Source organism: Xenopus tropicalis, chromosome 10 (genome assembly GCF_000004195.4).
Source record: "Xenopus tropicalis strain Nigerian chromosome 10, UCB_Xtro_10.0, whole genome shotgun sequence".
NCBI classification, from domain to species: Eukaryota; Metazoa; Chordata; class Amphibia; order Anura; family Pipidae; genus Xenopus; species Xenopus tropicalis.
In genome coordinates this window covers 8,138,739-8,155,796 of record NC_030686.2, presented here as the reverse complement: position 1 = coordinate 8,155,796, position 17,058 = coordinate 8,138,739, and the positions used below count along the sequence as shown (strand labels likewise).

The following is a 17,058-nucleotide window of genomic DNA, read 5'->3' as shown; positions in this document are numbered from 1 at the left end:
CCTTGTCCTAAGGCTTCCGTTTGTTTCTCATTACTTCCAGAATATATCGGGCCGGACTCAGTTAGACCAATGCTGCTATTTGTTCCAGAGCCACTGCCCCTTCCTTGTCCCAAGTCTTTGGTTCGTTTGTCATTACTTCCAGAATATACCGGGCCAGGACCAGACCCACTTTGACCAATGCTGCTATTTCTTTCAGAGCCACTGCCCCTTCCTTGTCCCAAGTCTTTGGTTTGTTTGTCATTACTTCCAGGATATATTGAGCCAGGACCAGACCCACTTTGGCCAATGCTGCTGTTTGTTCCAGAACCACTGCCCCTTCCTTGTCCCAGGTCTCTTGTTTGTTTGCTCCTGAGGTTTAGAAAAGAAAATATGAGTGATAATGTAGCGTATGGACAAGCAAACCAACCAACCCCTACCTGCTCTGTATTGCCCTTACCCTTCTCCATCCAGCAGCCTGCGATACGTTTCAATCTCTTGTTCCAGCCTTGTCTTGATGCCCAAGAGCTGTTGGTACTGGGAGTGTTGGGACTCCGAGTCTGCTTTGAGCTGTGCCAGATGTTCTTCTATGCTGGAAATGGTCACCTGTATCCTCGACAGTTTCCTACAGTAACTGCCCTCAGTTTTGCCGACTGTCACCTCCAGAGATTGTTTCTGCCAATTAGAGAAATGAATCCTAATTGCACACAGATTCATACATTTTAGGGCTGATACTAAACTTGGGAATCACGAGCATTGCCAGCACTTTCATATTTTCCCCATTTGTAATATTTTTTCAGAAAGTCAACAATTTAGCAAATGTTGACAAAGGAGCCATTTTGTTCCATGGGGTGTTAGTGCTTAGCTCTGCATAGCGACAGCACTGAGCGCTATCACCTGTTTCAACACTCCCCAATGCAGGGTCGGACTGAGAGGTAGTGATGAGCGAATCTGTCCTGTTGCGCTTCGCCATACAATTCGTGAAACAGCGAAAAATTTGCGAAACGCATTTGTCCTTTTGTGGCCCACGTCTTTTTTGTCACCCGCGGCTATTTTTTTGTCGCCAGCGTTTTTTTTTTACGTGCCTGCGTCCAATTTTGACACGCCCAATTTGCCACGTAACAAGAAACATTTCCGCGGCAAATTTTCACACAAGTTTCGTGAAACAATTCGCCAATGCCGAAATGTGGAAATTTGCGCCAAATCCATGCCTGGCGAAAAAATTAGCTCATCACTACTGAGGGGTGCAGGGCCCACCGGGGTTCCCGTCCCAGGGACCCTGCAGATGCCCCCACCAGCTGCGTCCCCAAACCCCCCCTCCGCAGGGGCCTCCCTAACCCCCCACAGGGTCCCCCACCCAACGTCCTCCCCTGAGCTCGTGTAAATTTAACGCGTCAGGGGAGGGCAGGGGGTGCACCGGCAAGGGTCCTGGCCACCGGGGCCCTCTAGGGACAGGGCCCAGTGGGATTTTTCCCAGCCCTGTCTGACCCTGCCCCATTGTGTATCATTGGCCCCAGTGTGGAAACTAAATTAAATTATTAAAAAAATTTCCGAGGGGAGACTATTGTTAGGGTTTTGTAAAATGGCCGATTGTAGCTGCTGATATGGGTCCCTTAGACAGATTCGGCAGCTAATCGGCCCGTGTAGGGGCACTACCGACGGGCCTGCCCGACCGATATCTGGCCTGAAATCGTGCAGATATCGATTGGGCAGGTTAAAAGATTTAGTCGAATCGGGGACCGCATCGGCTCGTTGATGCGGTCCCCGAACCGACTGCCCCATTGCTGCCATTATAATTCGATCGTTTGGCCCCACATTTTCCCCGATATCGCTCACCCGTAGGTGGGGATATCGGGAGAAGATCCGCTCGCTTGGTGACCTCGCCAAGTGAGCAGATCTTCACGTGTATGGCCAGCTTTAGACAGAGGGATCAGATCAGATTCAACATGAATGTTTCTAGATCTTGATACAAAGCTGCCATAGTGTTTTTTTCATTTTTTTCTCATACGTTACCATGGCGAGTTGCGATTGCAGTTCAATTTCAAGCGCTCGGAGCGTTCTTTGAAGTTCCGAAATTTCGCTTTTGCCTGTCTGCACTCGTCCCGCCCCAGCAGATATTCGTTGCTTCAGATCTGCAGACTTCAAAAACAAAACCACGAAACAACCACAAGGAAATGATATTAAAAAAGTTTTACGTTTGCAGTGAAGGAATTCGAAAAGCTGCGGCCGCAGGTGTTTAAAAAAGTGCAATTTCTGATGCAATTTGCCCTGTTTTACCCACAATTTAATTTTTTTAATTTTTTCCCATAATCCAGCGTAACTGTGTGTGTGTGTGGGAAACAAAGACAGTCATTATAAGATGTACTACAATCTGCAGCAGTTGGACAATGCTGCTTCAACCTGCCGTAACAGGTCTCTGCTTAAAGGGGAACTCCACCCAAAAACAACTGAAGCTTTTTGAAACTTTGCAATATACATCAATTAAACAATATTCAGCCTTTTCATGATGTTTAATGTAATAATCTGGTTTGGAACAGTTCCCTAAGCCACGCCCCCTGTTCCCTAAGCCCCACCCCCTGTTCCCCTGCTGATCTGGCTGACTACTTTGTGACTCAAATAAACTGTAACAGTAGCGCCTGTCCCTCAGCCTGCCTCCTCCCAATCCCACAATCCCCTGCTGCACACGTGATATCAATAAGGAAAGGAACATCCCAGTGCAATGCATTGTGGGTTATGTAGTTCCTGCATGCTGTCTGTAAGCTGTGGGGAAGTTGTTACAATGTGTAACATCAGTGTTTTAGTCCCTCCTCCCCTGCCAGGATTTCAAATGATGCAGAAAGAGAAGAACAGTTTTGCAGCTGGATTTCAGCATATAAAAATGGTATTTATTCCTACTGTTGGAAGGAACAGATTACAGGGATAGGGATATTAGGGGTTTCTGTGTTGTGTGGGTCAACTGTGTTAGTTCAGAATTCGGACAGGATTTGGCCTTTTTCAGCAGGGTTCGGATTTGGAAGGGTTACATGTCGCCGTGTGAACACGGAAATAGGATTCGGTTCGGTATTCGGCCGAATCCCTTAACATGGATTCAGGGGGGTTTGGCTGAACCGAAAAAATTGGGTTTGGTGCACCCCTAGTTTAATTAGTGCCCAGAGATGTTAGAGTTGGGGTACAGTGTGTGAGTTTATGGCCCTCCATACAAATTATATAATAAATCTCACCAATTTTTCGTAACGGTCTTCCGCTTCCCTGCGGTTCTTCTGCGCCAGTGCTTCGTGCTGAGCTCTCATGTCATTCAGTATCTTGGTCAGGTCAGTACCAGGCGTGGCTTTCAGTTCCACACTAACTTGGCCACGTGTAGCCTTGGGGGCACCCTTTGTCTCCTATAGAGTAAAGACAGAATCTAGGGGAAGAGGTCGCTAGTAACGTTCCTGCAGCTCATTGACAAAATGACTATTATTAAGCCTATTAAGCCTAAGTACATAACCCTAAAGGTGGGCAGACACCTAGGGGGGAGATTTACTAATCCACGAATCTATATTCCGAAAGGGGAAAAAGTCGCGGAACATACGAAAAAGTCGTGATGGCTACAAAAAAGTCGTGACGGCGACGAAAAAGTCGCAAAAATACCAATCATTATGAAAGAAACGCATTCGGGCGCCTTCGGACCATTCGTGGATTAGTTAAATCTCCCCCCTAGTGATATTCGATCTTTCAAAAGATCGTTCCTACCCTCCACAGGTACTGACGAACGAATCTGTTTTTTAGTTGCACGTCAAATTGGGTGTAGTCACATCAAAATTGGGCGTGGCCTTGTAAAAAAAAAAAAAAAATAGGCGCGTTCGCGTCCAAAAAAGTGCGGGCGGCAAAAAAAATAGACAAGGGCAACAGAAAATAGACGTGAGTGGCAAAAAAAATTGTGCGGCACATGCGTTTCGCAAATTTTTTCACCATTTCAGGAATTTTCCTTGGCGTTTCACGAATGTTATGGCAAAATGGCGAACAATTTGTGAAATGCATTTGTCGCACAAATGTTTTTTGTCTACCCACGTCTATTTTCTGCCGCCCGCAAGCCCAATTTTGATGTGACCGCGCCCAATTTTCATGTGACCGCGCCCAATTTTCATGTGACTGCGCCCAATTTTCATGTGACCACGCCCAATTTTCATGTGACCACCCCCAATTTGACGTGCAACAAAAAAAATTCTGCGCAACAATTTTTTCTGCGGCGAATTTTCATGGAAGTTTCGCTGAACAATTCGCCAATGGCGAAATGCAGAAATTCGCTGCGAATCCATGCCTGGCGAAAAAATTCGCTCATCATTATCCACAGACGTTCAGGGCTGAATTGTCAGATATGGAGATAGAAACAATAGGAATTCCACCTCCTTCTGCTGATTCAGCCCTGAACGTATATTGTGCTCGGGCGCCCAATCAAAATCGTTTAACCTGCCCAATCGGCAGGCTTTTGCCATATTGGTCACTGTGCTTAAGTGTCAACTTCCTACTCCACTGCTAAAGCATCCAAGGGCTTTTGAAGGTAAAAAAATCTATATATTTGCCAAAAAGACCATCTAAAAAACAGTAAGAGATCCCAGGGATGCTCTTTATTCCACCCTATGATCTGTATTTTTGGCCATTGGTTTGGGGTTCTAAGAAAAATTAATATATATAACTTGTAACTATGGTCAACCACCATCTTCTAACCCAAGCCTATAAGAATATGGGGATAGGGCAATTTTATATTTATTCTACTGGTACAATTCAGGGTCAATTCAGGACAATTAGTTGGGGGGTAACAATGTTCCCTCCCATCACTATCACACCTTTATCACTAATGCACTGTTTGAAATTAGAACTTTTTTAGGATTATAGGGGTGGTGGGATACCCACAGACATAGCTACAGTCCTCATTATTAAATAGCCAAGGAAAACCTATACCAGAAGATGCTGTTCCACAGCCAAGAGGCTTGAGGAGGTTCCTGGTTCAATAAACTGATCTAATGTTGGCGTCAGTGAAGGCTTACTTCATCATGGTTCTTCTTGAGATAAGCCAGTTCCTCAGTGAGACTCTCAAGTTGGGATTGTAGCTTCGACTTGGACAGGGTAAGGTCATCTATGACTCTATGCAGAGTATTGATAGCAGCTTCCATTGAATGGTGAAGGATTTGTTCATTCTCATACCTGTTAAGATATGAATGATGCAATTTAATTTATACTGATTGTACCTCCATGTCTACCTAGTAATACAAGTGTCTCACACATGAAACATGATTTACTTGGTGCACATAGCTACAGGTATGGGACCTGTTATCAAGAAAGCTCAGACCTGGGATCTTCCTTATGTCTTAGTTGGGATCAAGTACAGGTACTGTTTTATTATTACAGAGAAAAAGGAATCATTTAACCATGAAATAAACCCAATAGGGCTGTTCTGCCCCAATAAGGGGTAATTATATCTTAGTTGGGATCAAGTACAGGTACTGTTTTATTATTACAGAGAAAAGGGAATCATTTAACCATGAAATAAACCCAATAGGGCTGTTCTGCCCCCAATAAGGGGTAATTATATCTTAGTTGGGATCAAGTACAGGTACTGTTTTATTATTACAGAGAAAAGGGAATCATTTAACCATTAAATAAACCCAATAGGACTGATCTGCCCCCAATAAGGGGTAATTATATCTTAGTTGGGATCAAGTACAGGTACTGTTTTATTATTACAGAGAAAAGGGAATCATTTAACCATTAAATAAACCCAATAGGGCTGTTCTGCCCCAATAAGGGGTAATTATATCTTAGTTGGGATCAAGTACAGGTACTGTTTTATTATTACAGAGAAAAGGGAATCATTTAACCATTAAATAAACCCAATAGGGCTGTTCTGCCCCCAATAAGGGGTAATTATATCTTAGTTGGGATCAAGTACAGGTACTGTTTTATTATTACAGAGAAAAGGGAATCATTTAACCATGAAATAAACCCAATAGGGCTGTTCTGCCCCCAATAAGGGGTAATTATATCTTAGTTGGGATTTATTGTCCATCAATAAACCTTTCTTAGTTTTGAAATGTCACTCTGCGCGTGCAATGATGAGCCTTAAATAAAGAGTGTAATATAGTGGATACAGACTTACTGTATATACAGGATATACAGTATTGGGTAACATGTTTGCCAACTCACTTGAGTCTGAAGTTGTCAATAGCCAGCCTGGCATTGTCACTCTGTAGGGTGATTCCTCTGTTGTCTTTTGTTGTACTAAGGATCTGCAAAAGTCATATATATATACTTGTGATGCTAAACTTTTTCCATGAAATCCATTTATATTAGCTATGGACACTCAGCCACCATAAGCAAGCCAAACTGGACAGCACCTTAGGCAACTAGCGTGCAAGGCCAGGTTGAAGATGGGGGGGAGGTAATGTGGGCATTTAGGCGGGGGGGGGGGGTGTGGGCGGTGGTGGGGCAAGGGTCTGGTCTAAGAGTAAGCGATAGAGTTACTGTACGTGTATAGTTCCCCAACCACTGTCGCGCCCTTGGCACGTGCCCTCCTGCCCTAGTTCCTCCCCTGACCATAAGAAAGATACAAAAGTGATTTTAGCTTATTAAACCTGTATAGTGTCAATTTAGTTTTCACTAACACCAGTATCCAAAGTGCATGGCCTTCATTGACAGAGCAGATAAAACTGTTTTAATACTTTCTTCTCTCATGGATTGTCCTTCTATGTCTGACTGTCCCATCTGTCTCCTCTACTGCTCAGAACATGTCCTACATGTACTTCTGTACTCTTTGTTGAAGGACGTCCACCTCAAATGTTTATGGAGCCAATGCAAGTAGTTGCCTCCCTGTGACCAGGGATCCAGCACTAAAGGAGGCCAGAAAAGGGGCAACATCTTCATTGAAAATAGAAGATCAGCTGTGTATCATTCAATGTTTAGCTTCATAAACAATCTCACTGCAGCCTGTACTTTGCTCCTTGCACCCATTGTAGTTCCACCACTGGGTCAGATTCAGTTCAGTGAGACAAAGTTATCTCAAGGTTTATCACGTGAAAACTCAAGGATGAGACTCAATTCAAGCAATAAACTATGAGACCTTCAAAGGACCAGTAACACCAAGGAAACTCAAGGAGATACATTCAAGGAGAAAACTTTTATTGTAACCCCCTTCAAATCACTATTCCTGAAATTATAGTTCAGTTTATAGTAACCTACCCAAACCATGTGTTTCATGAATTTAAACTTACTAAGCATGGTCATACTTGATAGCAGTGTGGCCCTCAGTGTGGGTGCCTTCTAGCTTCTCTAGCTGTCCTAGCTCCACTAGCTGTCCTAGCTCCACTAGTTGTCCTAGCTCCACTAGCTGTCCTAGCTCCACTAGCTGTCCTAGCTGGACTGGAGGAAGACTGACTGGCCCCTGGGTGGAAAGGGGGTGGAAGCTGATGGCTTTAGGCTCCTACGCATTGGAGGTTTTGCCACTGCCACATGGAGGGAAAAAGCAGCAGATAAAACCACCCCCATCTACTGTATACAATCTAATATTATGGAGGAAGGTCTTCAAGACAAAGTCAAGACAAAGTTTAACCACAAATGGGGAAAACGTCCACTTCCACCGAACATACCTTCAGTTTTAGGTCATCAATCAGAGTGGCATATTTGCTGTAGTCCTTCCCTCCATCGCTGGTAGAGCGTTGCTTGTCATACCATTCATTGATCTTCCATTCCAGTTCAGCATTTGCCGCCTCCAGCACTCTCACCTTGTCCACGTAGTTGGCCAGACGATCATTAAGATTCTGCATGGTTTCCTTTTTGTTCCCAGAGAAACCACCGTCATATTGTCCTCCTGTACCAGTAACGTCATAGGCTCCATGTGCCAATGCCATAGCTGGTGTAGGTGCATAAGGATAGTATTTATTACACAAACCAGGTTGAAGGGTATACCCTCTAGCCCTGTTACATCCTCCTATTAGAAACATGGTCAGGTAGTGAAAGAAAGAGCCTTTCAACTGCTGCCTGGAAGAGGGCGATTTCTTTATATACAATATCCTGTGGGCGTGACATTGATTATTAATGGGGATTTGCAGCGGTTTTATAACATTACAACAATGCACCAAGGCCAGTTATTTTTATTTGTTACACTAGGTGATTTGTTGGGTGGAGCACAAAGTACAGTTATAAAACATATCGTTCCTTTTATATAAAGGATTTTCTGCTTTCTTTTCAAGTCAGACTTGACTTCATCGAGTTTGAAAACCTGGGGGCAGAACAATCCTATTGGGTTTATTTCATGCTTAAATGATTCCCTTTTCTCTGTAATAATAAAACAGTACCTGTACTAAGATATAATTACCCCTTATTGGGGCAGAACAGCCCTATTGGGTTTATTTCATGGTTACATGATTCCCTTTTCTCTGTAATAATAAAACAGTACCTGTACTTGATCCCAACTAAGATATAATTACCCCTTATTGGGGCAGAACAGCCCTATTGGGTTTATTTAATGGTTAAATGATTCCATTTTCTCTGTAATAATAAAACAGTACCTGTACTTGATCCCAACTAAGATATAATTACCCCTTATTGGGGGCAGAACAGCCCTATTGGTTTTATTTAATGGTTAAATGATTCCCTTTTCTCTGTAATAATAAAACAGTACCTGTACTAAGATATAATTACCCCTTATTGGGGCAGAACAGCCCTATTGGGTTTATTTCATGGTTACATGATTCCCTTTTCTCTGTAATAATAAAACAGTACCTGTACTTGATCCCAACTAAGATATAATTACCCCTTATTGGGGCAGAACAGCCCTATTGGGTTTATTTAATGGTTAAATGATTCCATTTTCTCTGTAATAATAAAACAGTACCTGTACTTGATCCCAACTAAGATATAATTACCCCTTATTGGGGGCAGAACAGCCCTATTGGGTTTATTTCATGGTTAAATGATTCCCTTTCTCTGTAATAATAAAACAGTACCTGTACTTGATCCCAACTAAGATATAATTACCCCTTATTGGGGCAGAACAGCCCTATTGGGTTTATTTCATGGTTAAATGATTCCCTTTTCTTTGTAATAATAAAACAGTACCTGTACTTGATCCCAACTAAGATATAATTACCCCTTATTGGGGCAGAACAGCCCTATTGGGTTTATTTAATGGTTAAATGATTCCATTTTCTCTGTAATAATAAAACAGTACCTGTACTTGATCCCAACTAAGATATAATTACCCCTTATTGGGGCAGAACAGCCCTATTGGGTTTATTTAATGGTTAAATGATTCCATTTTCTCTGTAATAATAAAACAGTACCTGTACTTGATCCCAACTAAGATATAATTACCCCTTATTGGGGGCAGAACAGCCCTATTGGGTTTATTTAATGGTTAAATGATTCAATTTTCTCTGTAATAATAAACAGTACCTGTACTTGATCCCAACTAAGATATAATTACCCCTTATTGGGGCAGAACAGCCCTATTGGGTTTATTTAATGGTTAAATGATTCCATTTTCTCTGTAATAATAAAACAGTACCTGTACTTGATCCCAACTAAGATATAATTACCCCTTATTGGGGGCAGAACAGCCCTATTGGGTTTATTTAATGGTTAAATGATTCCATTTTCTCTGTAATAATAAAACAGTACCTGTACTTGATCCCAACTAAGATATAATTACCCCTTATTGGGGGCAGAACAGCCCTATTGGGTTTATTTAATGGTTAAATGATTCCCTTTTCTCTGTAATAATAAAACAGTACCTGTACTTGATCCCAACTAAGATATAATTACCCCTTATTGGGGCAGAACAGTCCTATTGGGTTTATTTCATGGTTAAATGATTCCCTTTTCTCTGTAATAATAAAACAGTACCTGTACTTGATCCCAACAAAGATATAATTACCCCTTATTGGGGCAGAACAGCCCTATTGGGTTTATTTCATGGTTAAATGATTCCCTTTTCTCTGTAATAATAAAACAGTACCTGTACTTGATCCCAACAAAGATATAATTACCCCTTATTGGGGCAGAACAGCCCTATTGGGTTTATTTCATGGTTAAATGATTCCCTTTTCTCTGTAATAATAAAACAGTACCTTGTACTTGATCCCAACTAAGATATAATTACCCCTTATTGGGGGCAGAACAGTCCTATTTTATAGTATTACAACCAAGGCCAGTTATTTTTATTTGTTACACTAGGTGATTTGTTGGGTGGAGCACAAAGTACAGTTATAAAACATATCGTTCCTTTTATATAAAGGATTTTCTGCTCTTGTCAAGTCAGACTTGATTTCATCCTGTTTGAAAACCTGCCATAAACCAAGACAAGACTTTCTGAAGTGGTCATGGCTGCCCATAGATCAACTTCACAATTCAAGCACAAAAGCATCCAGTGGCTCATTGTACTTATGGGCAGGATCTAGGGATTGATTGAGAATCTGTAGTTTAAAGGGAAACTAAACCACCCAACAATGTAGGTCTCTCTAAAAAATATATTACATAAAACAGCTCATATGCTTCATCTAAAAAAAACATTTTCATAAAAATATACTGTGCCATTGGGTAATCTTAAATAGAAAACTACCAAGTACTAAGGGCCGCCCCCTGGGATCATAGGATTCACAGTGCACACAAACAAGCCAAGGCACACATACATGCTAGGCCCCATCAGCCAATGAATGGGCAGAGTTCTGCCTTTTGCTCCCACACTACTTCCTGTTACAGTTAGAGCTGCATTATTTCCTGTCAGCTGATCTCTGAGGGAGCACACAGCCCAGCACAAAATGGCGGCTCAAGGGAAAGGATATAAAAGGACAATATTTACTGATATATATATTCCAGTTTGGGGAGATTCTTTAATAGGCCCCCTTAATATGATATAAACTGTCTGTTGGTTACGTATTCATTCTGGGGGTATAGTTTTCCTTTAACAGGTCCCAGTGCTTGACTTGTTAGGCCTTAATCCAAACCAGGCTCTCCCTATGCCCTTTCACAGGCCTCATCCACAGGTTTCTGCTGCTACATATATGTATGTATGTATATCTTTATTTATAAAGCGCTACTTATGTACGCAGCGCTGTACAGTAGAATACATTAATACAAACAGGGGGTTATTAAGATAATAACAGATAAATACCAAGTATTACAATAAACACAAATAAATAAAAGATACAGTTGCAATAAGTTAAGAGTCAAAGACACAAGAGGATGGAGGTCCCTGCCCCGTAGAGCTTACACTCTATATATGGCAGGAATATGGCAGATTTATACAATCCTAAGCTTCTGATTTACAATCTAACTGGAGGGTGACGCAGCCTTAGTGTTACTATGTATATGCCATACTTACTATACATTACAGCACAGGATAAACAAGCACACAATAAATAATCATGAGGGCACACACCCGACTTAATTCTAAACATTAAAACCCACAATATTAATTAAGCTTCGCAATAAAAATCAGCCAAGATTCCAAACATATCTGCAGCCCTAATAAAATGAAATAGTCCTATTGGAACTGAAGCAATAACAGCTATAATTTAGGTACCTTAGCAGTAAGCTGGAGCCTTATGGGAGTTGTAGGCAGCCAATAGCGGCACGTTTGACATCCTTGAGTAAGTCGACATTGAATATGGCTGAGATGTGGGGAAAAGCAAATAACATTACGTTTAGGCATAAACATTGAGTTATTGTATTTTATTTATAAAGCACCGTCTGGTTTACAATGTATTTTGCAGAGGTCGTGCATCATTCTTCCCCCGCCCCAAAAGATATTCTTCCCCACTAGATACCATATACAGGTATTGGACCCCTTATCCCGAAACCCATTATCCAGAACGTTCCAAATTACAGAAAATGTAAATTTTTAAAAATGATTCCCTTTTCTCTGTAATAATAAAACAGTACCTGTACTTGATCCCAACTAAGATATAATTACCCCTTATTGGGGCAGAACAGCCCTATTGGGTTTATTTCATGGTTAAATGATTCCCTTTTCTCTGTAATAATAAAACAGTACCTGTACTTGATCCCAACTAAGATATAATTACCCCTTATTGGGGCAGAACAGCCCTATTGGGTTTATTTCATGGTTAAATGATTCCCTTTTCTCTGTAATAATAAAACAGTACCTGTACTTGATCCCAACTAAGATATAATTACCCCTTATTGGGGGCAGAACAGCCCTATTGGGTTTATTTCATGGTTAAATGATTCCCTTTTCTCTGTAATAATAAAACAGTACCTGTACTTGATCCCAACTAAGATATAATTACCCCTTATTGGGGCAGAACAGCCCTATTGGGTTTATTTCATGGTTAAATGATTCCCTTTTCTCTGTAATAATAAAACAGTACCTGTACTTGATCCCAACTAAGATATAATTACCCCTTATTGGGGGCAGAACAGCCCTATTGGGTTTATTTCATGGTTAAATGATTCCCTTTTCTCTGTAATAATAAAACAGTACCTGTACTTGATCCCAACTAAGATATAATTACCCCTTATTGGGGCAGAACAGCCCTATTGGGTTTATTTCATGGTTAAATGATTCCCTTTTCTCTGTAATAATAAAACAGTACCTGTACTTGATCCCAACTAAGATATAATTACCCCTTATTGGGGGCAGAACAGCCCTATTGGGTTTATTTCATGTTTAAATGATTTTGAGCAGACTTAAGTTATGGAGATCCAAATTACGGAAAGATCCCTTATCCGGAAAACCCCAGGGCCCGAGCATTCTGGATAACAGGTCCCATACCTGTACTACTAAATGGCACAGAAATCTAAGAACATGTGAATAATACATTTATATCCTTTGAAATTGCCCGTGAATATAGTGAGGCTGCTTAAACCTCACTGTACTGCTCCCCCTGCTGGGGAAAGCATACCTTGCATAATTTAAAGTCTAACTTCTCTGGACGAATTGGAATTCTTTTTATAATCTTAATCCCCTTTATACGCTGCAGTCATGTGACTGTGATATACGATGGATTAAATTGAGATTTAGCTCCTAGGAACGCTCATATATATTATGAGTCTTTGCTGGTATTATCATTACTACCAGTACTATAATTTGCCTTCCTATGAAAGTATTTTTATATACAAACCGCATCTCATATATTTATGTACATCAATAAAGTCATCAAACTTATTATTATACAGAGTGTATATTTCAACCCCAAAACGTTTTCCTCTACTTTTATTAGCTTATAGGAACTTATATATAAATCAACACCCATTCTATTTGTCTCTTCTTATGGTTTCTTTTCCTTTCCTAATTTTTATCTTTCCTACAAAAAAACAAAGAATTCTGGGAATTAATTCTTAACAAGCTCCAAAAAAATTCCCATTTACAATGGTTTATCCTATAGGCTAATACTTCTACATTGGGGTTTAAAGCAGAAGCCGGGGTAATAGCTGATCAGATTCCCAACTACAGACCGGTTTCGCCCTTCTTGGGGCTCATTAGTGTAGCGCAGGGTTTTCGGATCAGCTTAGGGAGAGTCACTGTGTGGTTTCACAAACAAATCATTAGGGTTGAGGAGACCGCCTCATACAGATAAAAATAAACAAAAAGGAATTCTGGGAATGAATTCTAAACAAGCCCCCCCAAAAAATCCCGTTTACATGGGTTTATCCTATAGGCTGAAGCTCACCCACTGGGTTTTAAAGCAAAAACCAGGGATAATAGCTGATCAGATTCCCAACTACAGTCCGGTTTCGTCTTTCTTTCCTACAGTAATTCCTCCTCTCCTTCTCTTTCCCCCTCTCTCTTGACTTTTACCCTTTGTGTACCTACTATTGTCTTTCCCCAACTGAATCCAGCATTGGTTCCTGTGATCCCATACTGTGAAAAAAAGAATTTTTGTCATCAATATATCTACAGCCTTAGCCAGCCATTATCCATCTCATTGGGCCAGGCTGGCTATATAATAACAATTCTAATGTTGGTGGTTCAAAGTGGCAGACATCTGCTGTATATTTCTGTTGTTGGCTGCAGTAGAGATTAATATAATGACGACTGCTACTATATAATATATTGCCCTTTGTTTGAATTAAGTTAATTGTATTTTCTTGTACCCCTAAATCTGTCCCTAGTTTAAGTAATCCTTTGGAATTTTAGGGAACCATAGGGTTAAACTTCCACCCCTATATGTAATAAAGGCACTACGTTTGCCCCAGAGCAGTAACCTATAGCAACCAATAAGATGTTTATTTTTAAACAGGTGACCAGTAAATGCTTCCTGCTGATTGGTTGCTATGGGTTACTGCTCCAAGGCAAATATATATATGTGGATACTAATGAAGTACGGTATAGTACAGGTATGGGACCCGTTATCCAGAATGCTCAGGACCAAGGGTATTCCGGATAAGGGGTCTTTCTGTAATTTGGATCCACATACCTTAAGTCTACTAAAGAATCAATAAAATATTAATTAAACCCTATGGGATTGTTTTGCATCCAATAAGGGGTAATTATATCTTAGTTGGGATCAAGTACAGGTACTGTTTTATTATTACAGAGAAAAGGGAATCATTTAACCATGAAATAAACCCAATAGGGCTGTTCTGCCCCAATAAGGGGTAATTATATCTTAGTTGGGATCAAGTACAGGTACTGTTTTATTATTACAGAGAAAAGGGAATCATTTAACCATGAAATAAACCCAATAGGGCTGTTCTGCCCCCAATAAGGGGTAATTATATCTTAGTTGGGATCAAGTACAGGTACTGTTTTATTATTACAGAGAAAAGGGAATCATTTAACCATGAAATAAACCCAATAGGGCTGTTCTGCCCCAATAAGGGGTAATTATATCTTAGTTGGGATCAAGTACAGGTACTATTTTATTATTACAGAGAAAAGGGAATCATTTAACCATTAAATAAACCCAATAGGGCTGTTCTGCCCCCAATAAGGGGTAATTATATCTTAGTTGGGATCAATTACAAGGTACTGTTTTATTATTACAGAGAAGTTTTAAAATTCTGAATTATTTGATTAAAATGGAGTCTATGGGAGACAGGCATTCCGTAATTTGGAGCTTTCTGGATAACGGGTTTCCAGATAAGGGATCCCATACCTGTACAAGAATGGTTTCATTTGGGGAACCCCACCTCCCCTTTTTCTTCATTTCCTTCTCTGCCCCTCCCTTCCCTGGGGGTCACTATATAGACACTTCAGGCTCCATAAAGGGCCCGGTGGGATCTGAAACTTTGCCATTTTATATGTTTGCTTTTTGAGGCAATAAACCACTTATAAGTGTCTGGGGGGGGGGTTCAGTAGCCCCTTAGGTGCTGTCGGGTCCAAAAATGAAACACCTACCTCCAAGGTTTATATTCGGAGTAATGTTACAAGAGTAAGTGAACTTCAGAGATAATAATGTTGGATTAATAAGAAATTCCAGTAGATGGAGACAAACTTGTATTTATATATGTATTAAAGCAAACGGTCACACTACACAGAGCTGTATAAGCAATAAATGTTCCTCTGCCCTTTAATTTTCGGGTGTCCCAGGAATATAAAGGGGCTCCTGGTTCTGGGTCATATTCCCTGAGATTTGGGGGGGGGGGGGAGTACTACTAACTTTTTAGGGTGTCCCAGGAATAAAAAGGGTGCTTCTGGTATTAGCAATACACAACAATACACACACCATGGCAATTAATCAATATAATTAAAGGGAAACGCTATTGGTTTATCTATTATAGGTATGGGATCCCTTATCCGGAAACCTCTTATCCAGAAAGTTCCCAATTACGGAATGGCCATCTCCCATAGACTCCATTATAAGCAAATAATTCAAATTTTTAAAAAATGATTTCCTTTTTCTTTGTAATAATAAAACAGTACCTGTACTTGATCCCAACTAAGATATAATTACCCCTTATTGGGGCAGAACAGCCCTATTGGGTTTATTTCATGTTTAAATGATTCCCTTTTCTCTGTAATAATAAAACAGTACCTGTACTTGATCCCAACTAAGATATAATTACCCCTTATTGGGGCAGAACAGCCCTATTGGGTTTATTTCATGGTTAAATGATTCCCTTTTCTCTGTAATAATAAAACAGTACCTGTACTTGATCCCAACTAAGATATAATTACCCCTTATTGGGGCAGAACAGCCCTATTGGGTTTATTTAATGGTTAAATGATTCCCTTTTCTCTGTAATAATAAAACAGTACCTGTACTTGATCCCAACTAAGATATAATTACCCCTTATTGGGGGCAGAACAGCCCTATTGGGTTTATTTCATGGTTAAATGATTCCCTTTTCTCTGTAATAATAAAACAGTACCTGTACTTGATCCCAACTAAGATATAATTACCCCTTATTGGGGCAGAACAGCCCTATTGGGTTTATTTAATGGTTAAATGATTCCCTTTTCTCTGAAATAATAAAACAGTACCTGTACTTGATCCCAACTAAGATATAATTACCCCTTATTGGGGCAGAACAGCCCTATTGGGTTTATTTCATGGTTAAATGATTCCCTTTTCTCTGTAATAATAAAACAGTACCTGTACTTGATCCCAACTAAGATATAATTACCCCTTATTGGGGGCAGAACAGCCCTATTGGGTTTATTTCATGGTTAAATGATTCCCTTTTCTCTGTAATAATAAAACAGTACCTGTACTTGATCCCAACTAAGATATAATTACCCCTTATTGGGGCAGAACAGCCCTATTGGGTTTATTTAATGGTTAAATGATTCCCTTTTCTCTGTAATAATAAAACAGTACCTGTACTTGATCCCAACTAAGATATAATTACCCCTTATTGGGGGCAGAACAATCCTATTGGGTAGACTTAAGGTATGGAGATCCAAATTACGGAAATAATCCTTATCCAGAATACCCTTGGTCCTGAGCATTCTGGATAACGGTTCCTATACCTGTACTGTACAGATACAGCTAAGTTTCTTTACCATGATTTCGCCTTATGTCTCTTCGAGTCAACACAGGGGAAAGAAATACTAAAAATCGCCATCAGGTGGTGCATGGTCTATAGCATTTTCTGCTGTGTTCTGCTGGCAAGTTGTTGCACTCTAGCACCATCTAGAGG

General features: G+C 40.4%; 1 protein-coding gene across 1 annotated transcript; it reads right to left on the bottom strand.

Annotated features, from left to right (window-relative positions):
• Nucleotides 1-432: 432 nt before the first annotated feature.
• krt56 (keratin 56) lies at nt 433-7,895 on the bottom strand. The gene is made up of 6 exons (XM_004918787.4): nt 7,599-7,895; nt 6,160-6,242; nt 5,004-5,160; nt 3,198-3,359; nt 1,990-2,115; nt 433-651 (listed from the first exon to the last, which is right to left on the bottom strand). Exons 1-6 carry the CDS (start codon nt 7,857-7,859, stop codon nt 433-435), a joined length of 1,008 nt encoding a protein of 335 aa, XP_004918844.4. The 5' UTR covers nt 7,860-7,895.
• Between the last annotated feature and the right edge of the window lie 9,163 nt (nt 7,896-17,058).